The sequence below is a fragment of the Sander lucioperca genome, chromosome 11, assembly GCF_008315115.2.
Source record: "Sander lucioperca isolate FBNREF2018 chromosome 11, SLUC_FBN_1.2, whole genome shotgun sequence".
NCBI classification, from domain to species: Eukaryota; Metazoa; Chordata; class Actinopteri; order Perciformes; family Percidae; genus Sander; species Sander lucioperca.
This window is the reverse complement of record NC_050183.1, coordinates 25,112,313-25,128,183: the sequence shown is the minus strand read 5'-3', so window position 1 is coordinate 25,128,183 and position 15,871 is coordinate 25,112,313. Positions and strand designations below refer to the sequence as shown.

At 39.5% G+C, this 15,871-nt stretch overlaps 1 protein-coding gene across 7 annotated transcripts in view; it reads left to right on the top strand.

The window, feature by feature from the left end:
• LOC116058702 (cyclin-dependent kinase-like 5) overlaps positions 1-15,871 on the top strand; it is a 39,715-nt gene that overhangs the window by 2,848 nt on the left and 20,996 nt on the right. For all 7 annotated transcript variants that reach the window (XM_036007350.1, XM_036007349.1, XM_031311533.2 and 4 more), the window contains 2 exons: positions 454-668; positions 3,258-3,292. In XM_036007350.1, the coding sequence (XP_035863243.1) occupies positions 605-668; positions 3,258-3,292 (99 nt within the window). In that variant the 5' untranslated portion in view covers positions 454-604. The remainder of the gene's footprint in view (positions 1-453; positions 669-3,257; positions 3,293-15,871) is intronic.

Sequence of the window (15,871 nt, the reverse complement as noted above, 5' to 3'; positions counted from 1 at the left end):
ATAGTCCTTCAACCAATCAGACCAACGATTCGGGTGACGTAGCAGCTACAGCGGCATCAACGGGTTGCTGTGCTTTGGTGGCCGTCATGTTGAATGTAAACAAAAAGCTGCTTGCCGTCGCTTTGCTATTGTCATCGTGTAAAGCCCGCCTCAACGGTTGTGATTGGTGCCTCGATTTGGAAAAATTGGAAATGGGCTTGAATGGGCTCTTGGCCAGACTCAAATTTGCTGGAAGTTCGTCAGGGTTTTCCCAGGCTAGATTTTTTGAGGAATGTTTTGAAATGTATAAACAATCACTTTGACATATTGTGAATTAATTTCACAACAAATTTCACGTCTGGTTTTGGCAGTTAACTGATGCACTTGTAAAGGTAGCTAAGAAATATGTGTAAATAAACAGTATGTGCATATATACTGTGTGTTTAATTTGGTACGTTTTTGTGCATGTAATAGCAAGCCACTGAAGAAGGCATGTGGCGGATATTATGGCTCACAGCCGGCATACGCCCCTCAGGAGCCAACAGCTGGCCGCCTCATGCCATCCTGTAGCCGGACCCCCTCTGCCTGAGCTCCACGCCCCTCGCGCAACATACCTTTTGACTTCATGAAGATCCCTGACACCGGTGATGTAATGAATAAATTTGAAGTCCTTGGGATTGTGGGTGAAGGTAAGAGTTCTCATTCTGATGCCACTGGAAAATGTAAAAGTAAAGTGAAATATAAAAGCATATTCTGTCAATTTTTATTCTGCAAAAGTGACTACTGGTCCAGTCCAGTCTTCAGCCACAGCTTTTATTTTTTTGTGATTAACAATTTTTTAATTGTTAATTTATTTTTTTTAACCACATACAAAACATACAATTCGTAACATGAACACAAATATCAAGAAAAGATGACACAGTACAATGTTCAAGACCATTCAACAAAATAGTAACGAAATAGACAATACATAAACCAAATAAACATATGTATAAATGACAACACCATATGCCCATCATACACGTCTCTCCCCAGCACAAAGCTTCTTAGGAGCCTCCAGAAAGCTCAGCTACTTTCTCCATTTTCTAGTCTCTATCTAGTCTAGACATCCAATCTGGCAAACCATTTATATGATATTTTTTCAAACGTAGCCACCCTAGCCCTCTCACAAGCCCACTGCTGGATTGACGGCAGCCCTTCATTCCTCCATCCTCTTAAAATAATCTGTCTAGCTATCATTAAACTAGTCTGGACCCAGCTTCTTATGTGCTTATCCATCCCACTTAGGATCTCCCAGAACCAGTAATCTTTGGCTGAATGGAACCTGGGTCCCTGCAGTCTGACATAGGTTATCATGTATCCTGGTCCAGAATTCCTGGACCTTATCACAGGACCATAGGACATGATGTAATTGGTCCTCCTCTTTCTTACATTTCCAACAATTTGGTGTTTCTCTCAGACCAATTCTAAACCATCTGGAGGGAGTCCAATAGGCGCGATGCATCATCTTGAACTGAATGAGACGCACCCTCGCATCGCGTGACATAGTTTTAACAGCCACAGCTTTTCATGTGAGGTGGTACACTCACACATTTGTTGTAGGGCTTTTCAGTGAGCAAATCATTTGATTCTTTTTTTATTCAATTTGTCTGCAGAACAAAGCTGTTAAAAGCCCGATCTGTTATTCATGATTGTACAACTCAATAAGGTCGATACTCTTGTGTTGTAGAACTGAAGAGATGGATTGTGGGATTCTGTTTTATATTTGTAAATATCAACGACACAGAGTGACTTGATAGTTCAATTCCCCCCAAAAAATGCTTCTCGTGGCTTTTCTTTTTCCTCAAGCCACTTGGTTGATATAAAGTGGCAGAGGCCCTGAGGTAACGCCACCCACTTGTCCCAGTTTTTACTCCCCTACTCTCACATCCTAGAAGTTTTATAATGTGTGTATAATGTGACGCTAGAAGACACAGGGACACTTTGAGCTGGATTTTGAAGGCTGACTGCCTGTCCAAAGATGAGTCTGCCTGGAATGTAGTCAGCACTTTCAGTGCCACATTAAACTGTAAAGTTGTGGATGTTTTTCCATCCAGCTCTACTTACTGCCATTACAGTGCGCTCCACTTGATCCAGCATCATAGATTTTTCCTCACTGATCTTTAGGTCAGTCAATTTTGTTAATCATTTAGGACGGAGTACAGCATGTAGGCTCACACCAGTAATTGAAATACACAGAATCTGCAATTATATCCAGTTCCTTATCTAAAGGGGAAAACCAATGGGATGAATCATTCTGGTGGTTTTGCTCTTTGTAGCACATAATCTACAAATTATATTTATTTTTCTTTCATGTTATGTTATCATCTCGTAATATATTTGTCTCAAAGGAAACAATCCCTTTTCTGGTCAGCGTAAGCTGACAAATAGCATATATATTAAAGTCTGTCCAGTTTGCTTGTTGTTTGTTTTTAGGTTTCCTTTTTCTGTTAAGTTAGCTCATGAATTGAATGCTTTTCAGCAGCCAGTTCTCCATTTTCCTATGATATAGACTCCATGAACTAGGCAGCATTTTCCAACAGTCCATGCTGTTTTCTCTCAATTTTAGAGTCTATTAGCAGCCTCCTGAAGAGAGTAGATGACTTCTTGTAGCACTGATGTGCTTGTAAAGGAGCATGGAGCAGTTCGTCATATGCCTGCTCTGTACAAGAATTCCTCTTGAACCCTCAGGGAGTGTGTGTGTGTGTGTGTGTGTGTGTGTGTGTGTGTGTGTGTGTGTGTGTGTGTGTGTGTGTGTGTGTGTGTGTGTGTGTGTGTGTGTGCGTGCGTGCGTGCGTGCCAGGGTCGATAACATCAGAACTACAGTAGCTTGCCAACACTTGTGTCCTACTTTCTGAGCCACCTGTCCTTTTTATAGTGGGGGATGTTTTCATTCCAATTTCCAATTCATGTGAACATATGAGAAGCATTATAAAAAAAAAAAAAAAAAAAAGAGGATTTCAAATGATTTTCACTTTGTAGTGATATCCTGTAATAATAATAATAATAGGCTCTAGACTTGTTAGCACTTGTTAGCATTGTTGGCCAACGCAAACTTTCTAAATCAACCTAGTGTTTGTTTATTAATGACTTTATGTCATGCTGGAATTGTTAATCACAAATCAACATTTTAATTTTGCTTCAAAGTATTGTTTGGAATAGATGAAGACTTTGAATGTTCATGAAAAGATTAGCTGTGGTGGAATCTCAGTTAAACATGCGGTTTGCATCTTTTTTAGGTGCCTATGGTGTTGTTTTGAAGTGCCGACACAAGGTAAGATCTTACAGATTTCCATATACTCATCATGTTACTTATTGGTCCAATCATCAATTGTTTTTCAAAACCTTTGTCTTGTTATATTATGTATTTCATGTAATACATTTTCCACATGAAAACAATGTTATACCAGAAAGTCAACAAAGCTTTTAAAAGGATAAGTCTGGTGATGTTCTATGTTTTTCTTATTCAGATACCTTGAAAAGACCAAAACTCACAATGACTTGATCCTACTAGCATGTATTGTGTTTGTAGCCTGAAATTGTTTTTTTTTCTCTTTGCCCCAGCCCTCCATTGTTGTCCAAATCTTTTTAAAACACATCGGTGAGCCACACCATTACACTTGGTGACAAGTTTTTTCATTAATATGAAACATAGGCATGAGTCAACCCCACATACACCGTTTTGGTGCAGTGAATACTCACAAGAGCACCAAATATGTATTAATCCACAGCTGAAAATAGTCCCCAACAAAAGCCCTATTTACTCCTATTTGAGTAACATTTGGTAAAAACTACAATGCCCAGATGTTTAAGGAAATTATGTAGCCTTTTTAGTTAATGAAAGTATATATTCATGGCCCATTTTGGAAGATTTACATCTTCAGTTGGAACCAGTGAGTTTCGGGCTGAGAACCAGAAACAGGCTGGGGAAGTCTGAGTCAGGCAAAGCCATTGTTGGTTTTGCTCTTTTATGGGATTTGTTGACAATAACAAATATATAGACTATCACCAGCCTTATCCTTTAAGGATAATGGTGGCAGTGTCCTGTGTGTTTATTTCAAAAAGGCTCGTTGACATTAGGTTTATGCCTGTTGGAGGTAATGAAAGGTCTGCAGAAGGCCAGAGAATAATACAACCTTGTGTTTTTTTAAAGGAAGTTTGTCAGAAGCTAGTGGTCTTCATGCACCAGAGGTCACATCACTTTAGTTTATTGGTCTTGTGTAGAATTACTGTGATGCCTTAAGTGGCTCCCATGGATTGCTGGATAATTAGCTATAGTCCTTTTGTCTCTGCTCAGCTTCATCAGTGAGAAAGATCTGCTTTAGCACATTTGTCAACCTAAATTCTTCCACTACTCTGCCACTTCATTTGTTTTCATTCATGTAAAAGGGACTCGGAATGGTTGTCCTGAAGCAGTTGATTTTTTAGCAAAAGAAACAGGAAACCAAAACAACAACAACAAACAGCAGGACTGTGAAAAGTTGACGACCCGCATTGCAGTAATAGCCCTGTCATCTCAGTCCATTTAAAGAAGAGGCTGTGCCAGGAAATGACAGCAATCTAGCACGAATAAGAGAGACAAACTAACTCCTACTGACAGAGATTTGCTGGAAAAAACACTTTCAGAGCCTTCCTCATCGAGATCCTTGATGTTTTTCTTGTTCTGCAATTGCAGTGCATCTGCCTTCATTGCAGTGTTTATTACAGCAATGACCTTACTCAGTGTATCCATTAGCCAGGTTTCTAATCCAACAGTAGTGTCTCTGTGTGTGCTTACAATGTGTTGTTGATGCATTCTAATGTGTGTCTATGCACTTTTACCTGTGTCTACTGTGTATGATACTTGTGTTATGTTTTTCTCATGCCATCAACTTGCCAGTTGTCATAATCTGGAATAGTGGTTGTGTCATTTTACTTGTCTATGCCTATGTATTTCTTGTTTTATGTGTATTTGTTGTATTGTTGTAGCGTATCTATTGTTTGAAGCCATTAACCTGCTAGGGACAGCAGATGAAAATGAGCCTTTATGGCTATATCTGGCACATGTACATGTTGGACTCTGTACTCATGTTGATTAATGTGCGTAGTCCCTTTTTAAAATAAAGAAATCTGTGGCCGGGTTAGCTCAGTTGGTATAGCAGGCACACATATATATAGCGGTGTATGCCTCGATGCAGAAGGTCCAGGGTTCGAGTCCGACCTGAGAAGATTTCCTGCATGTCTTCCACCTCTCTCTCCCCTTTCATATCTATCTGTTCTTTCCATTAAAGGCCGAAATGCCCCCAAAAAATCTTAAAATAAAGAAATCTAAATCTAATTAGAACACGTTTGCTCAAGTAGGAGAACTGTAAAAGACAACCGCATCAGTCCTGATGTTGAGCCAGCACTCAGACGTGAGGAAAAAGAAGAAAGGCCTTGCTGTAAGACCAGAATCACAGCCTATAATTACTGGGCTTTATAATTCAGACTGATTGATCCCAGGCATAGGCAGCTGTGTTGGTTTTATACAACAAAACTCGCACCAATAGACCTCACTCAGGTCTGCACAACAGACGCAACAGTTGCCTTGTCTGTAACACTCTTTATTTGTGCGAAAATACATCATCATCATCACCATAATATTTATCACTCTTGTTCAATGTCTGAACAGATAGTATTTTTTTGTCTTATAATAACACAGTAGCACAGTCTATTAAGTCTAAATGAGCATATCCACATTACTACTAGGTCTAAATGAGCATTCATTAATATGGTTTGATGTTACCCTGTCATTTGACCATTTGATCAATTTACAGTACATTTGCTCTGTTCTGTTTTCTGCAGCAGTTCTGAAATCGTTCTCTCATGCCCAGCCAGATACTTTTCAGCATATGCAGTGTATTTGTTCTTGAAATTTCTTTCAATATCACTTTTTTTGGATTTGTAATCCATAGCTAGTCTATGAAAGCTCAAGACCGCTGTTGAGGTTCAGCAAAGTTTACAGGAGAAGGCGCTGGGCCGTGGCCTACCAAGGCTATGACACACATTTAAGTTGACTGAAATGTTATGTAGCCAAAATGGAGAATGTACAAATAACTTCAGGCTTACAGCAATGATAAATAAAAACTAAAATGTTTAAAAATAACCATTATTCATTTTCATATAACTTTCTGTCAAAGCCACAGGGAGCTAGCCTAGAAATCGCACCCTAGCGGCAGCAAATGTAATTTGCAGCCAGGGTCGTCTAGCAACTCTCCGTTGGCTTGTGAGCTGGAAAAACCAAACTCTAGTCAGGCCAATCACATTGTGTATAGAGTCGGTGGGCGGGCTTAACATAATGACGGCAGAGTTGCAACGGTTCCGCATAAATTCCCTGCTACTTGAAAACAAAGAAGATGGCTGCTGCTGCTGGTGAACAGTGGTCTTTGGAATCGGCTTTGGCCGCAACTCTGGAAGACTTGGAGTTAAACTTTTTTTGAGAAAAGAACAAAGAACGGCACTGAAGTCATTCTTACAAAAGGAGTTTTGCTGACCAGATACGGCAAAAGTTGAATCTATCAACTAGCATTGCTCTGATTGGTTGTAGAGCTATCCTACTGCGTGCAGAGGGAATTTGAAAGGCAACTGTTTATCCCGCCCCTCGGATTAAGCCCTGCCAATGATGTGTTCCCAGACCCAACATCTGGATGTGGGTCTGGCTTGTCAGGCTAACAGGGAGCCACTGGAGAGGAGCTAAAGAGTTGCATGTGGCTCCAGAGCCACAGGTTGCTTACCCCTGCCGTTGTGTGTTTGTGCTGCTGATGCATAGGACTAAAAGAAGGAATGGTCAATTAGGTTGTAGTGGCTTTGTTTGTTGATCAGTTGCCTGGATTTTTTACGATATCAGTTGATGTAAGCATCTTCATATGCAGTTGAGCAATATTTGAGCACACTGTAAACATGTATGGAGGCCCAATTTTGCAGTTCATCATTTGCAGTTCAGCAGTTCATCATTTAGTCTTATGAACCCTGTTTTCAGCGAATGCTCTGATAAAACCACTGTGCGCTCTGTCGAGCACTAAACAGCAGCTAGCTGGTGAACAACGTGCATCATTTAACAGCTGAAGAGCCAGATATTTTTAGGATTTACATGAAAGCGCATTAAACAAGGCGTGTAACAGGTCAACGATAAGCATTCTTGATCTCAGAAGATTGGTGGTTGACTGGGTTACTGTCTGCAATGTACTGTAGTACCATGTGCTGCAGTTTAAAAACAAAACATTTAAAAAGAGTATTTCCTAGCTGTGCTTTCATCACGTGATTTGACATTAGTTTATAAAGCTAATTTCTACTTAATTTGCTCATTACACGTTCATTATTTCTCTGGCATTTAACCAAGGAACAACAATCTAGAAGTCTGACATTGTGCTTTCTGTGGCCCTCGGGTGTGTTGGAAATTCCATAATATATGCAGGTTTGTTTTTTTTTTAACTTTATTTAGAAGTTTGAGGGTAAAGCACACAGAAACAGAATAGAACAGTGAGGTCACTGAGGGTAATAAAGTACAACAAACATGAAAAAACAACACCAATATCGAGAGTTAAACCATTTGTTAAGGGTTACTTTTACAGTATTCCTGAAAGAGTAAGGAGACCAACCAAGATTGCTCCCGCAGGACAGCACAAAACAGATAAAGTCTGAAATAATTCCTATCCATCCAGTCTACATAGAAAACCAAGATGGTTCATTCTTTATGGCAAGTATCTGGGGAACATGCCTGAAAGTCCAGTGTAAACCCAAACAGACCAGTCACAGATGAAACCGGGGGAATGGAGCTCCCAATACAACATACTGTATCCATTCCATGTGATAATGCTAGTAAACCACATTTAGTCATATACCTAATATATGCTGTTTTGATAGAATATCTGTTGGGAACTTCATTGCTTGACGTGTGAAAGCACAGGCTGAATTAAATGAGTTTTCTGGCTGCAGATCAATATGGACCAGTGCCATCTGGAAAATATTGTATTTTTAGTGTGAATGAACAGACAGGTTTTTTCAAGGGCTAACTCGCAGATCTATACTGCATAATGATGTGCGCATACACACACACTCGGACGTGGGCACACAGACGAACACACACACACACACAGACACTTACAAAGTAGAATAACACGTACGCTTTCCAAGGGTTTGATGGTGCTGTGAGTATGGGCAGGGAAGTGCACTGGCCACAGAAAATGGCTGTATTTGTGTAACAACTGCTGCTGAGTCGCAGCTGCTTGTGCTTACACAACATACTTATTTCACCAGTGACACGCCCCTCAAATTTGGTTTATACAGTGCATGTATTTAACAGGAATAATTAGATCCGAGAAAGATCTGGGGACAAATATAGAAAGGATGGAAATACATGTATGCATTCATCAATTTCCACATACTAATCTGAATCTATTTAAGAAGCTGCTGGATGTGCCTACCCCCCACATATGCTTCACAACATCTGAACACATATTTAAGAGTCAGCTGGCCGGGCTTAGTGGGACATGTGTATAAAGGTTTTTGATTACATTATTTGGAGATTTTAGGTGTAATCTTTTCATTGTCAATGTAGTTCCTATATGGTCTTATAAGATGAGTGCATGTAGATGATGCACTTACAAGCTAAACATTTGTTTTAGCATGAGTATTCTTTGACAATACAATACCTGGATGTGAATAAGACTGTGCTTTCTTGTCAATGACATCATAACGACACTGGCATGGCAATGGTATTTATGAGGATTGCATGTTGAAAAGAAGTGTATTTGAGATCTCTTTATGGCAGGTCGTTAATGATGATTTACTTTTAGAAGCCAGAGTGTTTTTAAGGAGCGAGTTTAAGGATCCCATATTATGCTCATTTTAAGGTTCATACTTGTATTTTGGGTTTCTACCATAACATGTTTGCATGCTTTAATGTTCAAAAAACACATTGTTTACCTCATACTGTCTGTCAGAATATACCTGTATTCCCCCTCTGTCTGAAATGCTCCATTCAGGGCCTGTCTCTTTAAGCCCCTCTCCACAAAAAAGGAAATTGAGCGTTTTGATAGTATTTATATAGCACCTTGACCTACTTTATAATCAAAAAAGACTTTTTGCAATATGGGACCTTTGGTAAGTGTCCGAATACAGACTAAATGACTGTAGTCAAGAAGCTGATCTTAGATATCACGCGTGATGTTGCAGCCCTGTGTTAAAATCCAGTTATTGTTGTTACCTGGTAAAGGGACACAGATTTTGTGATTTGCCAGCTAACTAATGTTTTTCAGCTCTGTCTTACTCAGTCTTGTGCAATCTTGCCAAATTTTGCCAGAGCTTTTTGAGAGCACCCAGACTAAAACTGCAACATGCTGCAATGACAAAAAGTGTTGAGCACACTGGGACACAGAGAAGCTTTTGTCTTGTAGTTTTGGCTCATCTTTTATTAATTTCCTGCCCATGTAAATGGATCACCAAAAGAACATGTTTGGGTTTTCTAATTCTTTTTTCTACCCACTCTGTAATGGGAATACAGTGTTTTATTGTAGTGTGATGAGAGGAAATTAGGGGGAAACTAGATTCAGCGATGCTGCAGCTACATGCACTTTTTGCCAGCTGAGCCACATGGATGCTCCAGGTCTTTTTCTCTCGTCTGTTGGTGCTTGATAAAACCCTATGAATTATGCTAATTTGTTGTTTACTAATTACTGTAAGAGGCTTTTGAGACTTATCTTCCTCATACTCGTGGAGCCTCAGTGAGGATATTAGTAAAGTCAATATGCAACTGTTTTTAAAATATAAAGTTCAAGCTAAAACAGATCTCGCAAATTTAAATCCATTGACTTTTAGCCATGCTAAGGGAGCGACGCTAGGCATGGCAATGTTGTTTCTGTTGATCGGTCCATCACTTTAATCCGGACTGAAATATCTCAACAACTGTTGGATGGATTGCCATGAAATTTAGTACACACATTCATGTCCCTCTTAGGATGAGATGTATACACTTTGGTCATGCCCTGAGTGTCCATACAGCGCCAGCGTCAGGTCAAAATTTCAGTTTGTCCAATACTTTGGTCTTTGCTAACACTGATGATTTGCATAAACATTATTCCTTTAAATGTCAGCATGCTTGCATTGCTGCTAGCATAGTTTCAGACTCTTAGTCTTGTTGAACGCTATGTTCTTAATTTGTGACTGTCTTTGGTAGACCAAAAAAAGAGAATGTGATCACTCCTGATGAACTGTAAAAGTGAGATTAAATGGTGGAATGGTTTGTGTAACTGCTAGCACTATTGTTGTATAATTAAAAATAACTTTATGAACTCTACCTGTAATTCATTATCAATATAATTGCTCAAAATAGCATTTTTTTATTTCAGTGGAATCTTACAGAGCACTCTTTCTTTGGTCACTAATAGTGCTGGTGTTTTTCATTCTGAAAATTCTAAATCATCTATGTCGCTGTTATGCTGTAAGCTATAGGCAACGTGGTGCTAGCGTTTCCTTTGTGAAGTCATTGTGTTGACGAAACTGGGAATATCAGCACTGAGAGTGGTGCTTGCTCCAGTTTGCTCTCGAGTTCATTGACATGTTAAAAGGCAAATGTTTACTCATGGTAGATTACAGAGCACACTAACCTACAGTACATATGACTCTCAGTAGAACCAGCAAAACGTTTGCACACTAAAACTGGAAATGTATGCACAGTTTCTTCACATGTTATAGTAATAGAGCAAATTGAAAGGAAACAGACTATTATGACATAAAAGAGTATTGTATATACACTTCGTTTGAGCAGGAGTTTGTGTTTTATGAGACTGGGCTGTTTTGTGTCACAGAGCTAAACTTAGCTGAACCTTGATGAAATGATACTTTATCATCTTGCCTCTTTGCTTTACACAGCAGCAAAATTATACCGTAGAATTCATTGAAATAATAATTTTTTTAAAAGACAGTGGAAGTGGTAAATTTAGATGTCCTTGAATGTGTGGCACACTATCACTAGTTTAACCAGTAGACTAGTGTTGTAAATCCCCCCACAGCACTATCACTAGTTTAACCAGTAGACTAGTGGTCTAAATCCTCCCACCACACTATCACTAGTTTAACCAGTAGACTAGTGGTCTAAATCCCCCCACCACACTATCACTAGTTTAACCAGTAGACTAGTGGTCTAAATCCTCCCACTACACTATCACTAGTTTAACCAGTAGACTAGTGGTCTAAATCCCCCCACAGCACTATCACTAGTTTAACCAGTAGACTAGTGGTCTAAATCCCCCCACCACACTATCACTAGTTTAACCAGTAGACTAGTGGTCTAAATCCTCCCACCACACTATCACTAGTTTAACCAGTAGACTAGTGGTCTAAATCCTCCCACCACACTATCACTAGTTTAACCAGTAGACTAGTGGTCTAAATCCCCCCACCACACTATCACTAGTTTAACCAGTAGACTAGTGGTCTAAATCCTCCCACCACACTATCACTAGTTTAACCAGTAGACTAGTGTTGTAAATCCCCCCACCACACTATCACTAGTTTAACCAGTAGACTAGTGGTCTAAATCCTCCCACCACACTATCACTAGTTTAACCAGTAGACTAGTGGTCTAAATCCTCCCACCACACTCTGGGACTGTGGATTTACGAATGAAACACTTTGTTCCTAAATTGAAACTTTCCTCTGAAGTAAGTCAAATACAAAGGCTTCTCTCAGCAGCTAATCTAAATCCTGGATAAGTCATGCACATGGCCATTGGCAGTTGTTTAGCCTTTGGCGGTATGGCAAACGTGAGTGAGAGGGTAAACATAGCTGTGGTGGGTATTTATTTAAGCGTGGAACACCTCTTAGGAATGCTCACTACACACAGCGTCACCCTCAAAGTGCTTCTCATCCCATGAACTGCTTTCCCCAACCACTCTGACTCCAGAGTGGTAAAACATTGACAGCATCAGGGCTCCGTCTCCTCAGTCATGCTCTTAAATGATTCAGTTTGGAAGATTTGAAGTATTTAATTAATTTGTTTTCATCAATTGTAAGATATTTATAAAATGAAGCTTCTTTATGAAAGGCCCTGGCCCTGGCTGTGGAGGTGGTCTGGCTACATAATGATTGGATATCATCCGGAGTCAGACAAGTATAAGTGAAATTGGTCTACAATTGTGTAAGTAGTTTGCATCATTGAAAAAGTATATGCCCGCACAGAAGAAAAGTAACAGATTGATATGTCTTCAGGATAACATGAAAGGACAATTGTTGCCCTTAATCACCAATAAAATCAGTGTTTCATATTAGTATATGATGACTGCTACATGAAGATATATTGGAAGGAGATTGTAGAGCAGGTGTGTATGATCTTCTATGTCAAAAAATCAGAAAAGATGGCTCTTTTTCATATCAAAAGAAAAAATAAGTACTGACTGTACACTAACTACCATATTGACTCGAATACAAGACAAGTTTTTTTCCCCTATTAATCTGAAAAAGTGAGGTCGTCCTATATTCGGGTATGTAGACTTTTAAACACCTCATGACTGGAGGCATCAATCAAAACTCAGGGGGCCTAAAAGATGCAGAGACACGGTGAGAGGCTCAAAAGTAGGGCAAGTTAGCAAGCAAATGAGAAGAAGTTTTGATGCTAACTTTAGGATGATGGTGATAAACACAGCAGAGTAAGAAGCAGCAAAGAAACAATATGGTGTCACAGAAAGTAATGTATGGAGATGGCGAGTCTAAAAAGACCGTCTTGCAAATGCCGACAGCATACTGTGGTACCCAAACCAGCCGCTTCCGTGAGATTGACCGGAGGGTATGAATATGTGATTGAAAAAGTAATACTTTCTTTATTAAAACAAAATCTGGTCCTCATAAAGTCTTTTTCAAAAAGATAAGTCTTGAAGGGGGGGGGTCCTATTATCGGGGTTGTCTCATATTCAGGTCAATGTGGTACTACTATGGATTTGGTAAACATATAACATATACGCACATAACATATATACGCCATGTGTTTTTGTTGATGTGATATCCTACATATTGTACAAAGCAAAATTCTCATTATGAATTTGTGTTTTTACTCTAACTACTACGACGAATATGAAGGGACTGCTCTGAAAAACTGAGCATGCGATTTAAGGTTCAGCACTTCCTATGTGCTTAGCATTTTGTGTTTAAAGCTAAGAATTAAGTGAATTAGGAGTTTTATACATTGAACATCTGTATGTTTAAAAACTGAGGCAATGCAATCGTACGTATTTACTGTAATACAACGTACAAGTTCAGCTGATTGGAACAGGAAGAGAATGACTGCTGACTGCCAAATGTTCTAAGAACAGAAGCTGATGTGATGTAGGCATGAAACTCTAAGAGAAAGACGTCAGCTTGAGTTGGTGTAGATAAAAATACATCTTGACAGGGATGCCCATGTATTAGTCGACATGCGAGAAGAAACAGACAGCTAAGTAAACAAGCAAATCAATTTCCCTCATATAATAGGTCAGCGCTTGCATTAACTGCAACTTTGCGGAGAATATTTCAAACTGTGCAAAGCAAAATGAATCCCGGTTTTAAACTTGTTAAACAAGCAATTTGGTGCGTGGAGATCAACGAACACAGCAAGTGTTCTCCTGAGCAGCAGAAAGCAGCACGTGATCACGTGAGTCATCCTGTTATTAGTGAGTGAGTAAGCGAGTAAGAACATACGTGGCACATGCCAAGAGGAGTCGACATGCTTGCTTCTTATGGTGAAGGCTTTCTGGCAGCTCCAGTATGGCATGGGGTTGAATTTTCCTGGCATGGTTTGGGTTATAAAACCCCCGGGGGCTAAAGACAGATGCCAACACAGAGCCATTCTCAGTGAACATGTTCAGCAGTGGAGCAGTATGTTTTCTGGAATGATATAAAAACCATATATAATGTCCTGTTTACCCACCAAACACCATCCTATTGGTGTTTTACAATATTTTTATAACAAGATCAACAGGCACTAATGGTGTATTGCTCTCAGCTCTAAGCACATGATTTATGTGCCAGCTAGCCTGGTACTCCGGGTGCTTCTGCTACTAATTATTACGATGATAGTGCACACATATAAAATTTTAATTACATTTGTACTTTTGTGGGGTGACTATCTATCAATCTGCTCTCTGTCTTGTATTGAGAGTAAGTTAATCACCAAAATAACTCCCTCTCTCTGACTGTGACCTGTCAAATAACAGTTAAACAAAATCCATGGAAATGGTCTTTTAATAGTTAATCCACATTTAATAATGCTTAATAGAGCAACAGAAAACTGTCTATTGTTTGGTCAATTTCTGCCTTAACTTCCGGTTGCTAATGCCAGCTGTAGTAAACACAAGTCAAGTCTTGGTCCTGATTCAATTCAATTCAAGTTTATTTATAGTGTCAAATAACAACAGCAGTTATCTCAGGACACTTTACAGCTAGAGTAGGTCTAGACCACACCCCCCAAGCATTTGCAAAAAAAAATCTTTAACTCTGCTCTTTGTGATTCTTGGATGATTTACTCTTTAATGCTGTGTCAGAAATCTATTATCTGCTGGAAAGGATTCCTTAAAGGTCCCATATTATGCTCATTTCCAGGTTCATAGTTGTATTTTGGGTTTCTCCTAGAACATGTTGACATGCTTTAATGTAAAAAAAAAAAAAATTCTCAAATAATTTTTCTCTGTCTGAATATACCTGTATTCACCCTCTGTCTGAAATGTTTTAGCGCCCCCCCTCCTGAAAAAGCGCTTTAGAGTCTTAGAGTCTGCATCTCCGCTCTCGGCATCTCTGTACCGTACCTCTGGACCTCTGCAGCTAAAGAATGACTAACGGCACAGCGGCACTTTCTACCTATATGTAGTATAGTTGGACGGAAGTCCTGACAGCTCGTTTAAAGGCAGTATATGGTTCTGAATATTCAGTTCTTCTCTGTGGATTTAGCATTTTGATACTTTCACAGTATTTATATAGCACCTTGACCTACTTTATAATAGAAAAAGTTATGGAAACTCACAAAAAAGTGAGATCCCATGTTGCATTGCTTTTGCCTGTGACTTGGAGTTTAATGAAGATACAATACAATGATCCAAATGGGAATAATTAGTGAATTAACCAGATCTATTAAGCCCATCACTGTTTTAGGAGCTGTCATATAGCATCAAGTGAGTCACCACCGCTCTGCAGTCATCTGTTGTTTGTCGTATCTTGATCAGAAATGTTCCTTTTTTTCATTTAGCTTAACTTTTATTTCAGCATTGCTTCAGCGTCATATTTAAGGTTGCGTAACCAATGGCGCTTTCCCCACAGATAATAGAATAGAAAGAATGCAGTCGGCTTAAATGTTATTCCTCCTAAATAAGCTGAGTGGCTGTCAGTAACGTCTAGATTTATTTAGTGAAGAAAAAAAAAAAGTCTATCCGCCACCTTTGAAGGGAACAGTTATTTTTGCACCCAGTGAACAGAAACTGGGACAGCAGAGGAAAAAAGGACTTTCACATCTAGCATTAAATGGGTCACCTTGAGTGGAGCACTTGTCTATGTGGTCCTATCAGGAGCCAGAGAGAGAGAGGGGGAGAGAGAGAGAGAGAGAGATGTAGAGGGGACACACGTTTCCTGTCTGAATGTTAAAGTCGTCACTGTCCCCTGGTAGACGAAGGCTATTTCAAGTCTAATGTTGAAGCATTGTTGAACGCTGACTGTCAGGCCCAGCCCACCTGTTGATGTACCCTTGGTCACATCCTGGATGTGGCCTTTTTTCTGAAGTTCTTTCCGTTTACAGTTAACTACATTATAAATCTAACAATGGATATAAAGCACTGCATTATAATGCTGCATCCTAGCTTTCAATTCACTCATACTT